Here is a 16,731-nt window from a genome sequence, read left to right on the forward strand (position 1 = left end):
TATAATTATATACCGTGTTATATCAAAACCCACACTGTTCAAAGCTATGTTACACAAGGTATCTCTATTGTACATAATGAAGACGGTTACGAAAAATTGCTGGATCTTGATTGGTTGTGCAGGTCGATGTAGGAATGGTTGATGGAATTTTATGCAGAGAAATGTGAGGTGTTGCATTCTGGGAAGTCTAAGGTGGGTAGGACCTACCCAGTGAATGGTTAGGTTCTGAAGAGTGTTATGGAGCAGCACATTTAACTGTGATTAATTTTTATATCACCCAGTCTTAATAATAGAACATTAAATAATGCAACACAGTACAAGTCCCTTTGGCCCACAATGTTGTGCCCCTCTAGCTATTTTCCAATAACTGACATTACTGCTCCCTGCTGTCACTTGCCCAAGCTCATTTGATAACTGGAGGTCTAGATTAACCCTCTGTCTTATTGTATTTATTGAGAAATGTATTTATTGCATGAATATTTATTGAGGAAGTTCTCTTGGACGCACTTAACAATTCCACTCCATCCAAGTCCTTTTATTCTAAAAGTAAATCTTTGGGATAATAATTCTACCTGATTATTCTTCCAGCTTTCTGCAATTCCCCTACATATCCACTCTTCCAATTCCCATTGACTATTTGGGGCCTATAATACAGCCCCATCCATTGTTTCTAAGTTCTTCTCATATAACTTCACTAGACAATCACCCAAGAATGTTCTCTCTAAGCCCCGTTGTTTTGTCTTCCCTTATCAATAATGTACTTTGGCATACTCCTGGCTATCTTGTCCACTACACTTGCTCTCTTTGAGTACATTATTAGCCTCCAACTTCTCATCTGCTCTGAGCCCCAGTCTCCTGCAAATGTAGTTAACCTTCCAAATAAATCAATGCAAATCTTCCTGTCAGAATATGGACCTCTTCCAGTTCAGATGTAACTTGTCCCTCCTGCCCAAAAGAACTTCCCATGATCCAAGGACCAGAATCCCTACCCTTTGCACCAGTTCCCCAACCACACATTTATCTGTCCCATCTTTCTGTTCATAAAGAGATGCAGCACAGAAATAGGCTCTTCGATTCACTGAATCTGAGCAACCATCATGCTTCCATTTTTATATTAATTTAAATTTAGAGATACAGCATGGTAACAGGCCCTTCCCACAAGCTCGTACTACCCATATAAGCCATGTGACCAATTAACTAACTGACCCCGTGCGTCTTTTGAGGGGAAATGCTCAACTGACGTGTAGAGATTTTGTTTTAGGGATCACTTGCATGGGATTCTGCATTAATTTGTCCCACTGAGGCAAGAAAATGATGGTAGGATAAAGGAGCCATGGTTAACAAGAGAGGTGCAACATTTGGTCAGTAAGAAGAAGGAAGCATACATAAGGTTTAGGAAGCAAAATTAAAGACAGGGGTCTTGAGAGTTATATGGTCACCAGGACAGAACTTCAGAAGGGATTGAGGAGAACTAGAAGTGATCACGAGAAGGTCTTGGCAAGTAGGATTAAAGAAACCTTGGAGGCATTCTAGACATACATGAATAGGAGGAAACTAGAGCAAGGGTAGGACTACTCAATGAGAAAGGGGAAATGTGTCTAGAATTAGAGGAGGTAGAGGGTGGTCCTTACTGCTTCAGTGTTCACCAATCTGACGTCAACATAGAGCAGGCTAATGTGCTGGAGCATGTCGAGAAAGAAGTTGGTGCTCATGGAAACATTTCAAATGTTGAATGGACAGAGTACATGTAGATGGGTTGTTTCCCATGGTTGGAGAATCTAGGACAAGAGCACAAAACTTGAGGATTAAAGGGCATCCGCTTAGAACAGAGAAGTGCAGAAATTTCTTTGTGGTGGCCAGGTCATTGCGTGTATTTAAGGCAGAGATTGATAGGTCCCTGTTTAGTCAGGGCATCAAAGATAATGGGGAGAAGGCTGGGCAGTGGGGCTGAATAGGAAAATGTATCAGCTCCTGATTGAATGGCATGCAGACTCAATAGGCTGAATAGGCTACTTCTGCTCCTATGTCATGGTCTTACTGAAAAGCATCAGGCTAGATAAGTCCCAGGGCCGGATAGGATATATCCCAAGTTAAAAAGGGAAAAGAGGGAAGAGATTGGCCATGATCCTTGCGTTATCCCCGACCATGAGTGGAATTGGAGAGTGGCAAATGTTCTTTGAGAAAGGTAACGGGGAGGGAGAATCCTCTGAATTATAGACTAATGAGTCTTAATTCAGTGTTGGGGAAAGTATTGGAAAATAATTCTTGTGGACAGGATGAGCATTTGGAAAGCAGAGTTTGGGGATGATCAACATTACTTTGAAAGAGGAAGGACATGCCTGACGAACCTAATAGAGTTTTTCAAGGAGATGTCAGAACACATTGATCAAAAAAGTGCAGTGGATGCTGTGTATCTGGATTTTGGAAAGGCTTTTGACAAGATTCCCCATAGTTGGTTCATTCAGAAAGTCAGGAAGCATGGGATTTGGCTCTGTGGATTTGGAATTGGTTGTATTCCACAGTGATCTGTTTTGGGACCTCTTTAGAATCTTTGTGAATGACTTGGACAAGGAAATGGAGGTGTTTGCAGATGGCTCTAAGGTGTTGTGGATCATGTAGGGGGTTGTAGGCTACGACAGGATGCAGAGTTGGGCGTAAAAGTGGCAGATGGAGTTCAATCTGGAAATGTGTGAAGTGGTACACTTTGGAAGAGGGAACTTGAAGGTGGAGTTCATGGTTAATGGCAGTGTGGACAAACGGATCTTGGGGTCTAACTCCATAGATCCCTCCAAGTTCCCACTCAAGCTGATAGGTCAGTTAATAAAGCTTATGGTGTGTTGGTGTTCATTAGTCGGGGGATTGAGATCATGAGGCATGAGGTAATGTTTCCGTTCTATAAAACTCTGCCGAGACTACGCTTAGAATACCGTGTTCAGTTCTAGTTGCCTCAATAGAGGAAGGATGTGGAAGCTTTAGAATGGGTGCAGAGGTGATTTACCTGGATGGTCTGGATTTGAGAGAGTCCTTTATGAGGAAAGGATGAGCAAGCTTAGGTTTTTCTCTTTGGAGCAAAGGAGGCTGAGAGCCAACTTAATAGAGGGATAGAAAATTATGAGGGTCATTATTGAAAGGGACTGCCAGCACTTTGTCCCAGGGTAGAAATGGCTAATACCAGAAGATATTTTTAAGGAGAGGGAAGGAAAGTTTAGAGAAAATGTTAGAGGGAAGGTTTATTTTAAACAGTGTGGTAGGTACCTGGAAGGCACAATCAGTAGTGGTGGTGGAAGATGATATAATGGGTACATTAAAAGACCCCGAGATAGTATCCATATATATGGAAGTCCATAGGGGGTTATGGACTGTGAGGGAGGGAAGTGTTGATTATAGAGAGGTTTATATGGATGGGTACAACATTGTGGGTCCAAGGATCTGTACTGTGCTGTACCGTTCTATTGTTGAGATGTAACTGTGTGATGTAAAAATTAATCACAGTTAAATTTGCTTCTCGTAAAAATCTTGCTAGTTACTGGGATTTTTAGTTTCTTTGTCAAATGTAAATAGGTTAATATTTTTCATAATGTAAAGGATGACTGCAGACAAAGAAGTTGGAAGAAGGAGGGGACCAGGAGAATTCTTGGGTGGTGTTTCAGGGGTGGATTAAATGATGCGAAATAAGAAAGTGATCTTCTTTCCCATTTTTTTTTAAAAAATGAAATTTAATTTATGCCAAAGTTCTTGTAGATTTTATGTAAAATGGTAATTGCATTGCCGTGGGGGAAAAAAATAGTTATTTTCATTAACCATATAACCACTTACAGCACAGAACAGGCCAGTTCGGCCCTACTAGTCCATGCCGTAGCAAATCCCCACCCTCCTAGTCCCACTGACCAGCACCCGGTCCATACCCCTCTAGTCCCCTCCTATCCATGTAACGATCCAGTCTTTCCTTAAATGTAACCAATGATCCTGCCTCGACCACGTCTGCCGGAAGCTCATTCCACATCCCCACCATCCTCTGTGTAAAGAAATTTCCCCTCATGTTCCCCTTATAATTTTCCCCCTTCAATCTTAAACCATGTCCTCTAGTTTGAATCTCCCCCTTTCTTAATTGAAAAAGCCTATCCACATTTACTCTGTCTGTCCCTTTTAAAATCTTAAACACCTCTATCAAGTCCCCTCTCAATCTTCTACGCTCCAGAGAAAAAAGCCCCAGTCTGCACAACCTTTCCCTGTAACTCAGACCCTGAAATCCTGTCAACATTCTCGTGAACCTTCTCTGCACTCTCTCTATTAGTTATGGTTGTAAATTGGATTCTGTTTAGTTTGAAGCTATTGTTGTGGAAGAGCGATGTATGAATTCACTTTTTTCCCCATTTGTAATCGAATAGTTACAAGTTCAAGATGAATGTGAAGCTGCAAACAGAGTACAGTCCCGTGCTTCACATGCCTATACTTAAAGAAATCAAAGAAAAATGCTCTCAGTCTGATCCTTACAATCACGGACATTATAGCCTAAATCAAGGTAAGTGTCAAAAGACTATCTGTATTGTTCCATGGTAAGTCATGAAAGTCTGCAGACCCCACGGTTGAAATAAAAGCACCATGCTGGAGAAACTTTATGTAGCAAAGAGCTTGAACCTTTCATCAAGGTATGAAAAAAATGTAGGCAGGTACTCAAAAAAATAGTGGGAAGAGGAGCACAATCCCATAGGCAGGAGGTCATTAGGTGGAAGGGTTTTCCTTGATTATTTTCTCTTGCTTTATGATATTAAATCATATAAATTTCTGCATTCGTAAAATGTGGATTCTCTTAAGTCAACGTGGTTGTGACTTGTTATTGATTTCAGAAACCACCTTTAATTTTTCGCAGGTTTTACAAGTCTTAAAATATTTTTTCAAATTGTAATGTAATAATTCACACATGTCAAACTCTGACCCACGGGCCAAATTTGGCCCGCGATATAGTTATATTTGGTCCGCAAGATCATATCAAAAATGTATTAGAAGTGGCCCCCTGCAGATGGAGTCGGGATGCCGGAGGGAAGATTGGGGCTCCCTGCCGGGCGATGGGGGCGCCGGCCGCCCTGCGCCTTCCCACCGGACCAGCGGCGGTTGCCCGGAGTACACGTGGAGAGCGAGGCTGGTCGGGCAAGTAGGGTGGAACCCCCCCGCCAATCTCGGGAGTGGCGTGGGCTGGATCAGGATTAGCGCGCTCACCTGCTCCTCCACCGCTGACCGGGATCCCAGTGCGGTCCTGAGCGCGGAGACTGCCCTGGAAAGGTCCTGGGACACCGGCACGGAAAGAAGAGCAGGGTCCGTAGAACATTACAGATCAGAAACAGGCCCTTCAGCCCTTTGACTCTACCTCGTGAAAACCCAACACTGGAGAAACTCAGTGGGTTAAATCGTATCCTTTATCCAGCAGAGAGGTACCTGACAATGTTTGGCCCTTGATCCCCCTCATCAATGTATGAGCGAAAGTCTGTGGTTCTCGTAAAAACACCAGAAGGGAGAAACTCAGCAGGTCAAAGTGGGTCCGGGAGAAACTCAGCAGGTCAAAGGGGGATCCGGGAGAAACTCAGCAGGTCAAAGGGGGATCCGGGAGAAACTCAGCAAGTCAAAGGGGGATCCGGGAGAAACTCAGCAGGTCGAAGGGGGGTCCGAGAGAAACTCAGCAGGTCAAGGGGGAGGGGTCCAGGAGAAACTCAGAAGGTCAAGGTGAGGGGGTCCGGGAGAAACTCAGCAGGTCAAGGGGGGTCCGGGAGAAACTCAGCAGGTCAAGGGGGGTCTGGGAGAAACTCAACAGGTCAAGGGGGGTCTGTGAGAATCTCAGCAGGTCAAGGGGGGGTCCGGCAGAAACTCAGGGGGGGCCTGACCTCGCCAGGACCGTTGCCCAGTCCCCCTCCCTGCCGCAGGCCGACCCGCGACTCACGGTGACGGGGCCGCTGATCCGCCAAGATGCCGCCCTGCAGCGAGAGCCAATGCCCCCGCACTGTCGTTGTCCAACCCGATCGCCTGCAAACCCCGCCCTCCCACACACAGGCCTGAGTAAGGATTATGAACTTTAATCTCAGGATAAAACGATCTTCCAATAGTTTCATGTCACAGTGATAAATATATTCCTGGTTAAAAATGGTCCTGCACCTGGATACAAGGTCATTAGGCATAAAACTTGAAAAGTGTGTAAATCAAAGGATATCTGTACCAATGGAAAAAGGGCATGGCAAATAACCCTGCTAGACTTCATGCCCACAATCAGTCACCCATTTGATTGTTTCAGGAATCATGTTATTCTCCCACATTCTCAATAGCCCTCAGATTTTACTATTCGACAGCACACTAGCAACATTTGACAAATCCTCTATAGAGAAATATTATTTATTGAATATTTTATTTCTCATTTGTTAATGCTTCTGGAAAGAGTTTATCCAAAACTATTATTAAACATTTATTTTAATAAGAAAAAGTTTAACATTACATATGTTGAAAGAAGAGAAAACATGCAGATGTTGTTGAAAATTTTCAATAAATATTTAGTTCGGCCCTCGACTTAGTCCAAGTTTTTAATTTTGGCCCTCCGTGAATTTGAGTTTGACACCCCTGTAATAACTGATAATTAAAATGTTGAGTGAAGTGGCATTTTTAAAAATACAAACAAATCCCTCATACCACAAATAATTAAAGAAAAACCTCAACCTTATTCTGTGTCACTTCCTCCTCTGCTCCTAATCCTCCCCAGTAGTCCTACAATACTTATTAAAATAATTAATGGATTGAATCCTTTTGAGAATTTTATTTTTTCTTGTTGTTATATTTATAACATAGTATTTGTATATTCTATTGGTAATATTTCCCTCATTGTGTTACAAACAAACCCAGGAGCCACCAGTGGTCCATGCACCCTTGCCACCCTTGCTAGTGACGTTCACAACCTACAAATGCTCACTGAGCAACTTTTGGTAGCCTTTATGCTTGATAAATATACATATGAGATGCCTGATCAGTAGCAATTCCATATAATGATGTTAAACAAATGTGCATTAATTATTTCCAGCCACTTCATATTCTAATGTCTATTTAGAAGTCCCTCAAGCAGTGCTATCGTATTTGCTTCACCACTGATCCTGGCAGCCTAATACAGGCACCCACCATTGTTTGCATTTGTTGCTTTTGCAATATTGTTTAAAGTCCCCCTCCAGATCAAATGCAAGCTGTCCCATCAGAACAGGTCCTACCTTCGGTGGAAGAGCCCAATGACACAGAAACCTGAGGCCATCCTCCTGCACCGTTTTTAGCCACGAGTTAAAATGCATCATCCTCCTATTTCTAACCTCTCCAGTACGTGGCAGGTTAGCAATCCTGAGACCATGTCCCTGGAGGTCTTGTCCTTCAACTTTATGCCTAACACCTTGATCTTTCTTAGCACAATTTCATCATCCTTTCTGCTCACATCATTGGTCCCTTCATCTGGCTGCTCACCCTCCCTCCTGAGTATGCCATTTTAATTCTACATACCACTGCCACACTGATATGTCTATCCGTGGCCTCGTACAGCCAATCGAGTCCACCCATGCAGTGGAGGAACAACACCTTGTATTCCAGCTCAGTGGTCTCCAACCAGATGGCATCAATAATGACCTCTCCATTTCCCATTTATCCTCTCCCTGGTCTGTTTCCCTACCCCTCTGTCTCCTTTCCTCCAGCTTCCCGCCTCATATCTTGACTCTCAGCCCTCTCCTGCTATTACTTCTCGGTTTTGTCTACCACACTCCCACCTATTTCCACCTCTTATCACTTGCCTTTTAGCCTGTGGTTCTCCCCTTTCCTCCCCCCCACTATTTTATTCAGGTGTCTACCTGTTTTTCCAGATTCCTGACTAAGGGCTTGGGCCCGAAACCTTGATTGCCTTTTTACTTCCCATGGATGGTGCTTGACTTATTGAGTTTCTGCAGCAAGTTTGTGTATTGCACTCGGCCCAGAATCTGTGAATTTCTTGTGTAACTCTCCTCCTAAGTTTGCATCATACCTTGGAGATTCTGGATTTGGAGCAAGTCTTCTCCAGTTGGATCCTTGAGCTGAAAACTACACATGGCTCCTGATCCTGCTTTATTTTCTATATACACCTGAATTTTAGCTGCATATTTTGCTGTGGCCGGCATTCTCTTTTTGATTCTTCATTGGACCAGAGTGAAATTTCTTGCCTTAATTATGCAGCCCATTTGGAAAGGAGACAATAGATAAAAAAGATCAGTGTCACATGGCTTAGTTGGTGACATGGAGCTACATATAAATGCAAACAGGCTCTTTGGCCCAACCTGTTCATGAGAAACAAGTTGCTCTTCTGAGCTAGCCTGTGCTTGGCCCAGTTCCCTCTAACCCTTTCCCATCTATGTACTTGTCCAGATGTCTTAAATATTCTAATTCAGAGACAGTTAAGTCGAAATTCAAATATATGACAATTTCCTTGTTACTCCCATCCCATGGATAGAAGTTGGTAGCTGCTCAGACTGTTTGCATTTATATGCAGCTCCATGTCACCAACTAAGCCACGTGACACATCTTTTCTATCTATTATCTCCTTTCCACTTTCTGTCCACCTGTATCCCCATTCAGTTATCCTTTACCTTGCTACTTTGTGGATAACATACCACTTCCGGATTGGCATTGAATAAATTCAGATATGCCTCCTAATTATGCAAAATCTCATCATGACTTTATTATTATGATTTATTTTTTCTTGTGTAATCTATTGCTCTTTAATCTGTGGTCTGTGCTCCATTCCAGTCATTACCAGCGGTGACAAACGCCCTGAAGATTCCAATACTCTGTTTCTTCCTACTTTGCCAAATGGGTCCTGTTCCAGTGGTATGGCAACCTGGAGTATGTCCTTCAAAAAAAAAATGTGTGATGCTTTACAGTAACTGAAATTCCCACTTGTTGCGGGAATATTAGTGACAAATTCAGCTTGTCCATCCACGATCTTAAAAAAAAGCTCTCTTCCCTCTTTGTTTCCAGTATCTCTTTTAAATTAATTTTAATACGTCTAGGCAATACAATCTTGATCTAACTTGCTATCCAAGTACCTACCAACATCTATGTTCCACTAATGCATTAAAAATTCTGGTTTCCCCTCGGATCCTAAATATTTCCTTCCTTGATATTCTGCTTGTTTCATTCTATCTGTTCCATTCTATTTATTTAATTATTTCAATTATCTGACTACGGTTTTGTCTATGGATCAGGGATATGCAAGTGACTAGTTTTTGTAAATGCTATTTTTTAAACATTGTATTTTTTTTTAATGTAATCTTACTTTACTGAAATATTTTTTACAAAAAAAAGTTAAACACTATTTGCATGTTTTTAATTGAACACTGGTTATAAAATAAAATTAAATTTACTGAAGACTAAATAAAAACAATGTATTTTGGCATTCTTTATATTTTAGGTCAGGAACCTGATTACATTATAACTGGTACTCATCCATACCCATCAGGTCCAGGTCAGTTGCATTCCTGAAAAGTTTTCTTTTTGAACTTCCTAATCTGCAATTGATTGGTAGGTTGATTATCACTTAGCTAACTCTTTGGGCTAAATAAAATAGTTGTTTAGAAAAATGAGCATTGGAAAGGATATAGGAAATATAGCTTGCCTTTGTTTGGGATTGACTTGTATTAGTTATTTGCAAGGAGAGTTACTGTAGTTTTTAAATATTGATGGAATTTTTTTGGATCGTAAGCAACGGATTATTTCAAAGTCAAAATGAACATGAATGATTTAGATTCAGAAATTAAAATTTAGCATTAGTACTGATTGACACAGTAGTGAAATTAAATTATTTGCTTAACGTAATATATTTTATTCATTGCCATTTTAAATTGTAGGAGTGGCACTGACAGCTGATACACAGTTACAGAAAATGCCCAGTGAAACAAGCACTCTTGCGTTGGCTATGGTGATTCCATCTTCAAAAGCCAGGTAAGTGTTTGTTTCAGAAATGTGGCAATGAGGCATTGAATCCAGGGAAGCAGTACTTTGTGAATACAGAATGTGGTTGCCCTCATAAGGTGGTTGTAGATGTTTTGCATGGAGGTTGGTGACCAGTGGTGTTCCACAGGGATCTATTTTGGGAACCCTCCTCCTCTTATATATAATATATAAATGACCTGGATGAGGAAGTAAAAGGGTTGGTTAATAAGTGTGCAGCTGACATGAGATTGGTGGTGTGGTGGATAGTTTGGAGGATTGCCAGAAGTTACAAAGGGATGTTGATAGGATGCAGAGCTGGGCTGAGAAGTAGCAGATGGAATTTAATCCAGAAAAGTGTAATTTTGGTAGTCAAAATCGTAGACAGAACATAATGTTCATGGGAGGATGCTGAGCAGTGTGGGGTTCCTGTCCATGGGGCACTTAAAGCTGCTACACAGGATGATAGTGATAAGAAGCCGTATGGTGTATTGGCCTTCATTAACAGTGGGATTGAGTTCAAGATCCGTCAGGTAATGTTTCAGCCAAATAAGACCTTCGTTAAACTCCACTTAGAATATTGTGTTCTGTTCTGCTTACCTCATGTGAAGGATGTGGATGCTGCAGAGAGGGTGTAAAACAGGATATACAAGGATGCGGCTTGAATTTGAAGGCATGTCATTATGAGAATAGGTTGAGTGAACTGATCTTTTCTCCTGGGAGTGACAGAGGATGGGATGGGGGTGGGGGGGTGGGAATTGACCTGATAGAGGTGTATAAGATGATGAGAGACATTGAACATGTGGATGGCCAGAGGCTTTTTCCCAAGCCAGAAGTGGATAACATGAGGGGCCATAGTTTTAAAGCTTGGGAGTATGTACAAGGGGAATGTGAGAGGTAAGTGTTTCACACAGAGAATGGCAGGTGCATGGAATGCATTGCTAGCAATGGTGGTGGAAGCAGGTACAATAGATTATTTAAGAGACTATTTGATAGGTACATGGAACTGAGAAAAATTGAGAGTTATACAGTAGGGAAATTCTAGATAACTGTTAGAGAGTAGGTTATGAGGTCTTGTAGCACTGTGGGCTGAAGGCCCTGTACTGTGCTATAGATTTCTACGTTCTAAATCTGAATGTCTGCCTTGAGTCGTGCAGCACAGAAGCAGGCCCACAAGTAGGTTTATTCCTCATTTCGGTTTGCTCCCTGTCTTTTCTTTAACATTGACTATTGTGAGCCTTGATGGTTGACATAATTTTTTTTAAATTAAGTTTACTCATGGAAGAACTTGAATTTTTTTTGGTCTTTAGATTACTATCTGTGTACTGCAATTACTTAGTTGGCTCACAGATATCAATTCCATAGCAAGTATCTTTTGTTAACTGGCAGCACGATTGGCATAGTGGTTAACACAACGCCTTTACAGCGAAGCAATTGGGACCGAACCTGGGTTCAAATCCTGTCAGGAAAGGAGTTTGTACGTTCTCCCTGTGTTTGCGTGGATTTTCTCCAGGGGCTCCGGTTTCCTCCCACCCTTCAAAAATGTACCGGGGTGTAGGTTAATGGGGTGTAATTTGGGCGGTACAGACTCATAGGGCCGAATTGGCCTGTAACAGTGCTTTATGTCTAATTAATAGAAAAAAATTAATAACTGAGGATCCCTATTTAATTCACCAAGAATTCTTAGTTTCTGTTATCTACCTACTGTGGATTCTAACCCTGTATTGCAGCTATTTACAGTAGATTCTTCCATGTTGGCGTGGCAGTTACTCATTAAGCAAATAGATAGTGATGCGCAAAGTGGAAAGTGTTGGATGATCCAAGCTGTCTAATAGCACTTTAATGTTGACTCTATTGATTGTTTCACTTCAAGGCAAGAAGTTAATCATACTGCTGCCAGTCTTGCTGACATCCACAGACATGCAGGCATTGCTGAACGTTCACAGCCTCCAGTGTCATCCATGGTACAGTTTCTTTGGTCTCGATAAGTTGTAAATATTAATATGCATTGTATTTGATGGAGAAAAACTAATTAATTTTGAGAAAATATTACATGTTTGCCTTTGTGCTTGATTTCCATTATAGGCACTCTTGGAAGCTGGAGGTACGAAGAATTCCTCACAAATAACACGGAAACTTCCTACAATGCCAAAACCACAATGGCATCCACCTTGGAAGCTCTACCGAGTAAGAAAAATATTGTCTACTTTTTGTAAAAGCCTGTTCTTGGATGTCATCATAGCAGAAATTTGTTCAGCATGTGTGGCAAATAAACATTGCCGTGTTTCTTTTTTTTGTACAGTGCTTAGCTATGTGAATGAAAGAATTCAGTTTATTGTTATGTTCTGCTGCTACCTAGGGTATATGGGGTGTCTAGGGAGGAGTAGCACCTTTGGTGGTGGGGGGAGGGGGGAGAGGTGAGCCTGTATTGCCCATTACAGGCAGCTCGCCCACCTTTGGTCTTCACCTGGTGTTCAGCTCTCGCCTATGGCTCTAAGTAGCTGTAGTACGTGCAACATGGCTCTATGGATTTTGAAGGCCTAGATAGGGTGGACATCCAGCTCCTTTATCCCAGGCTGACAGGACATCTGCACAAGGTGAGGTGAGGAAAGATTAGGGGAGATGCGAAGGGCAAGTTTTTTTTTAACCCAGATTTGTGGATGCCTGGAATGCAGTGCTTGGGATAGTGGTAGAGGTGGTCCAATAGAGGCATTTAAAAGACTTTTAGATAGGCACATGGATTCAAGAAAAATAGAGAGTTATGGTTGTGAGGTAGGGAAGGTTAAGATTATTGAGTAGGTTTACTAAGGTTGGCATAACATGTATGGTCATTGGTGTTAATTATCCTCTAATGCTGTATATAAAAATAGCTGACAGATGGAGAAAGTATCAAAAATCAGATCCTAAAAATATAATTTTGTAAAGTGCTGGTTTTTTTCATCCTCTTCTACAGCTGATTCACATAGAATATACTCTTTTAGGATTTTTTATCAGTTTATTTCTATTCCTGTGTATTCTATTTGCATTGTCATTTTTCATCTTTCACTTCCAGGAACTTTTCCAAAACTAGTCAAGTTAGATATGTTGATACACCTTCATTAACAGTTGCTGTTTATGGCCTTGGCAGGCACAACCACAATTTGTATTTGTCTTGACACCTTGAGCATTGCAAAATGTCCTCAAGCGTTTTGCATCATGAGCAGACAAAAATTGGACAGAATCCACATTAGGATTATTAATGTAGATAACCAAAAGTGTAGTTTTTGTATATTAAAAAAAAACTGCTGAAGGAAATCGGCAGACCAGGCAGCATCTGTAGAAGTTGAGGGAGAGTCGATGCTTCAGGTCGAGACAATGCATCAGGACTGAGTGTGTAGCGATGAGCTAGCCAGTGTAAAGAGGGAAGTGGTGAAGCAAGGGCTGGAAAGTGATTAGTCGAAACCACTGGGGACCAGAGGTGAGGAAGGGACTTTCAGACCTGTTGAAGAGGGGAAAGAGGCATACTCGCAAGAAACTTTGCAGTGGATTTGGGAGGAGACAGCAGATTAAAGAAAAGTAGGAAAATAGAGTATACTGATAAGGATAGATAAGTTTGGTTATTTAGAGAGGGGGAACAGTCCTTGTGAGGAGAGAGAACAGCAATTGAAAGCAAGTTCTTTTCAGAATGCTAATAAGGGATAGATAAACTCGGAAAGAACTTGACAGGAGCAAAAGAGAAACCACTGAAGAAAGTGGGTAATTGTATATTCCATGGAAAATCTAAATATTCAAGAGATACAAGACGAAATTTTGTCCAGAGGATTTGTATTTGGGTAGGGGTTTTGGGTTATTTTCATCCTTGTACCAGTACATGCACAAGCCAATGACATTTGGTATTTCTAATCTCGAGTCTTGTTATTTTGCAGGTAATTAGTGGCCATTTGGGCTGGGTAAGATGTCTTGCAGTGGAACCTGGCAATCAATGGTTTGTCACTGGCTCAGCTGATAGAACTATTAAGGTAAAATTAGTTATTGGAAATGTAATTTTTTTTTAAAATTGTGGCAAATTTGAACTGAATTCTTCCTGATTCCTATTATTTTTCTTCCTACTTATCTTGCACATTGAGCACCAAGTCTTATGTCAATCATTTGCAAAATTAAATGTCACACAACTGGGCTCCAAAGAGTACCTTGGACCAGCAAGTTAGCTGACTACAATGGTACCGGTTACAACAGCACACCCTTTTTAAAAATATGTTTCTCATTCGGTACTTTAGTTCTCAGCATTCTAATTGTCCCACCTGCCTGCATTTGACCCACTTCTCTCTGATCCTATCATTTGCTTGTATTTATCCAAATTTTACTTAAACATTCCACTTGTACCTGCATCTACCATCTTCAGCAACCTGTTCTAAACACCTACCACCCTGTTTTTTTTTAAAAAGTTACTCCTCAGGTTCCTGTTAAATCTCTCTGCCCTCACCTTTAACCTACAGTAACCTCTGGTTACATAGAACAATACAGCCCTTGATGTTGTTCTGACTCAGAACTTTCCTTAAAAAAAGTACTAAACCCTCCCTACCCCATAACCCTCTTTTTCTTTCATCCATGTGTATGTCTAAGAGTCTCTTAAATGCCCCTAATATTTCAGCTTCCACCACCATCCTCAGCAAGGCATTCCAGACGCCCGGAACCCACTTACCCCTGATGCCTCCCTTAAACTTCCCTCCCTTCATTTGTACGTGTTCTCTGGCATTTGCTGATCCTGCTCTGGGAAACATCCTATCATTGCCTCTCATAATCTCAGTCTCCTCTCATCCATCTACGCTCCAAAGAGAAAAGTCCCAGTTCTACTAACCTTGCCTCATAAGACTTGTTTCCCAATCCAGGTAACATCTTGGTAAATCTCCTCTGCACCCTCTCCATAACTTCCACATCCTTCCTATAATGAGGTGACCAGAATTGGTGTACCAGAGATATGTAGAGTTGCAACATGACCTCTCTACTCCTGAACTCATTCCTCTTATTAATGAAGCCCAGCATCCCATAGACCTTCTTAACTATCCTATCGACATGTGCGGCGACCTTGATGGATGTATGGATTTGTAACCCAAGGTCTCTGTTCATCCACATTCTTAAGTCCCAACCATTAACCTTCTAGTTTGTCATTCCAAAATGCAGCACCTCACACTTATCTGGATTTAAATCTATCTGTCACTTTTCTGCCCAACTCTGCATCCTGTCTATATCCTCATAACCTTTGACAACCTTCAGCTCCATCCACAACTCCTCCAACCTTTGATCTGCAAACATAGTGTCCCATCCTTCAGTCTCTTCATCTAGGCCAATTATAAAAATCACAAAGAGCAGGGGTCCCAGAACCGATCCCTGCGGCACTCCACTAGTCACCAACCTCCAGGCAGAATACTTTACTTCCCCTACTACTCTTTGCTTTCTTCCTGCAAGCCAATTTTTTTTTATCCACATAGCCAAGGTTCCACTGATCCCATGCCTCATGACTTTCTGGCTGAGTCCAAATTTTATATGCAATGCTCTAATTGACCACTTGTGATACTTAGTACCATTTTCAAGGTACTGTGTACCTATGCTCCTAAATCTCTGCTCTACTATGCTCCCCAGATCCCTACCATTTTTTGCATAGGCCTTAAACCTCACAAAATGTGACACCTCCCATTTCTCTGTATTAAATTCAATCAGCCATCCTCTACCCATTTGATCGAGATCCTGCTGCAATTTTGGCAACCTCCGTCACTGTCTTCAATACCAGACCCTTTAGAATCGTGCAAACATGCTAATTGTGCCACATATATTTTCATCTAAATAATTAATAAAGATGTCAAGCCGCAATAGACCAAGCATCAACCCCTGTGGCCTTAGTACAGGGCACAGGCCTCCAGTCCGAAAAAACAACTTTCCACCATCACCCTCTACTAGGAGAAGAAAGGGAAGGGATCAGGAGCGGGAGAAAAGGAGATGGAGGAGCAGGGAAAGAGAGAAACTGGGGGAGGAGTGTAACAGAATTGGAGAAGTCATTATTGATGCCGCCTGGTTGGAGATTGCCAAGATCAAATATAAGGTGGTGTTCTTCCAATATGCGGGTGCTCTCAATTTGACATGTCAGGGTGGCAGTGGTATGTGGAATTAATTGGCCACTGAAAGACCCTTGCAGTTCTAACAAACATCAAAGTGCTCAGTGAAATGATGTTCCAGTCTGCGTCCAGTCTCACTGATGTAGAAGAGGCCATGTTGGGAGCACCAAATGCAGTAAATGACCCCTGCAGATTCATTGGTGAAGTTTTGCTTCATTTGAAAGGACTATTTAGGGCCCCCAATAGTGCCCAAGGAGGAGGTGTAAGTTCAAGTTTGGCTCTTTTTGCAGTCACAGAGGTAGGTACCGAGTAGGCGATAGATTGGGTGTTGAGTGGATGAGGGAGTCCTAGAGGGAGTGGTTGCTGGTTAAAGTGGTGGGATCTCTTTGTAAGTGGTGGAAATTGGTGAGAACAGTATGTTGTATGTGGAAACTGGTGGGATGGTCAGTAAGGACAGGGGGAACCCTGTTGTTACATCTTGGATGGAAGGGACCAGGGCAGACGTGTGGGGAAATAGGATGGATGCAGATGAAGACTGAGTTAATGGCAGTAGGGGAAGCCTACTGTGTGTGTGTGTGTGTTTTCTTTAGGCAAAACTTCTCAGATATGAGGGAATGGAAGGTCCATTCCTGGGAGCAGATGTGACAGAGATGGAAAAATCGAGGCAAAGGAATAG

General features: G+C 41.9%; 1 protein-coding gene across 3 annotated transcripts in view; it reads left to right on the plus strand.

Moving 5' to 3' along the window:
- plrg1 (pleiotropic regulator 1) overlaps positions 1-16,731 on the plus strand; it is a 50,958-nt gene that overhangs the window by 23,337 nt on the left and 10,890 nt on the right. For all 3 annotated transcript variants that reach the window (XM_069926678.1, XM_069926679.1, XM_069926680.1), the window contains 6 exons: positions 4,389-4,522; positions 9,449-9,502; positions 9,885-9,978; positions 11,840-11,930; positions 12,052-12,153; positions 13,872-13,964. In XM_069926678.1, coding sequence (XP_069782779.1) covers positions 4,389-4,522; positions 9,449-9,502; positions 9,885-9,978; positions 11,840-11,930; positions 12,052-12,153; positions 13,872-13,964 — 568 coding nt within the window. The remainder of the gene's footprint in view (positions 1-4,388; positions 4,523-9,448; positions 9,503-9,884; positions 9,979-11,839; positions 11,931-12,051; positions 12,154-13,871; positions 13,965-16,731) is intronic.

The sequence above is a fragment of the Narcine bancroftii genome, chromosome 3 (genome assembly GCF_036971445.1).
Source record: "Narcine bancroftii isolate sNarBan1 chromosome 3, sNarBan1.hap1, whole genome shotgun sequence".
Taxonomy (NCBI): Eukaryota; Metazoa; Chordata; class Chondrichthyes; order Torpediniformes; family Narcinidae; genus Narcine; species Narcine bancroftii.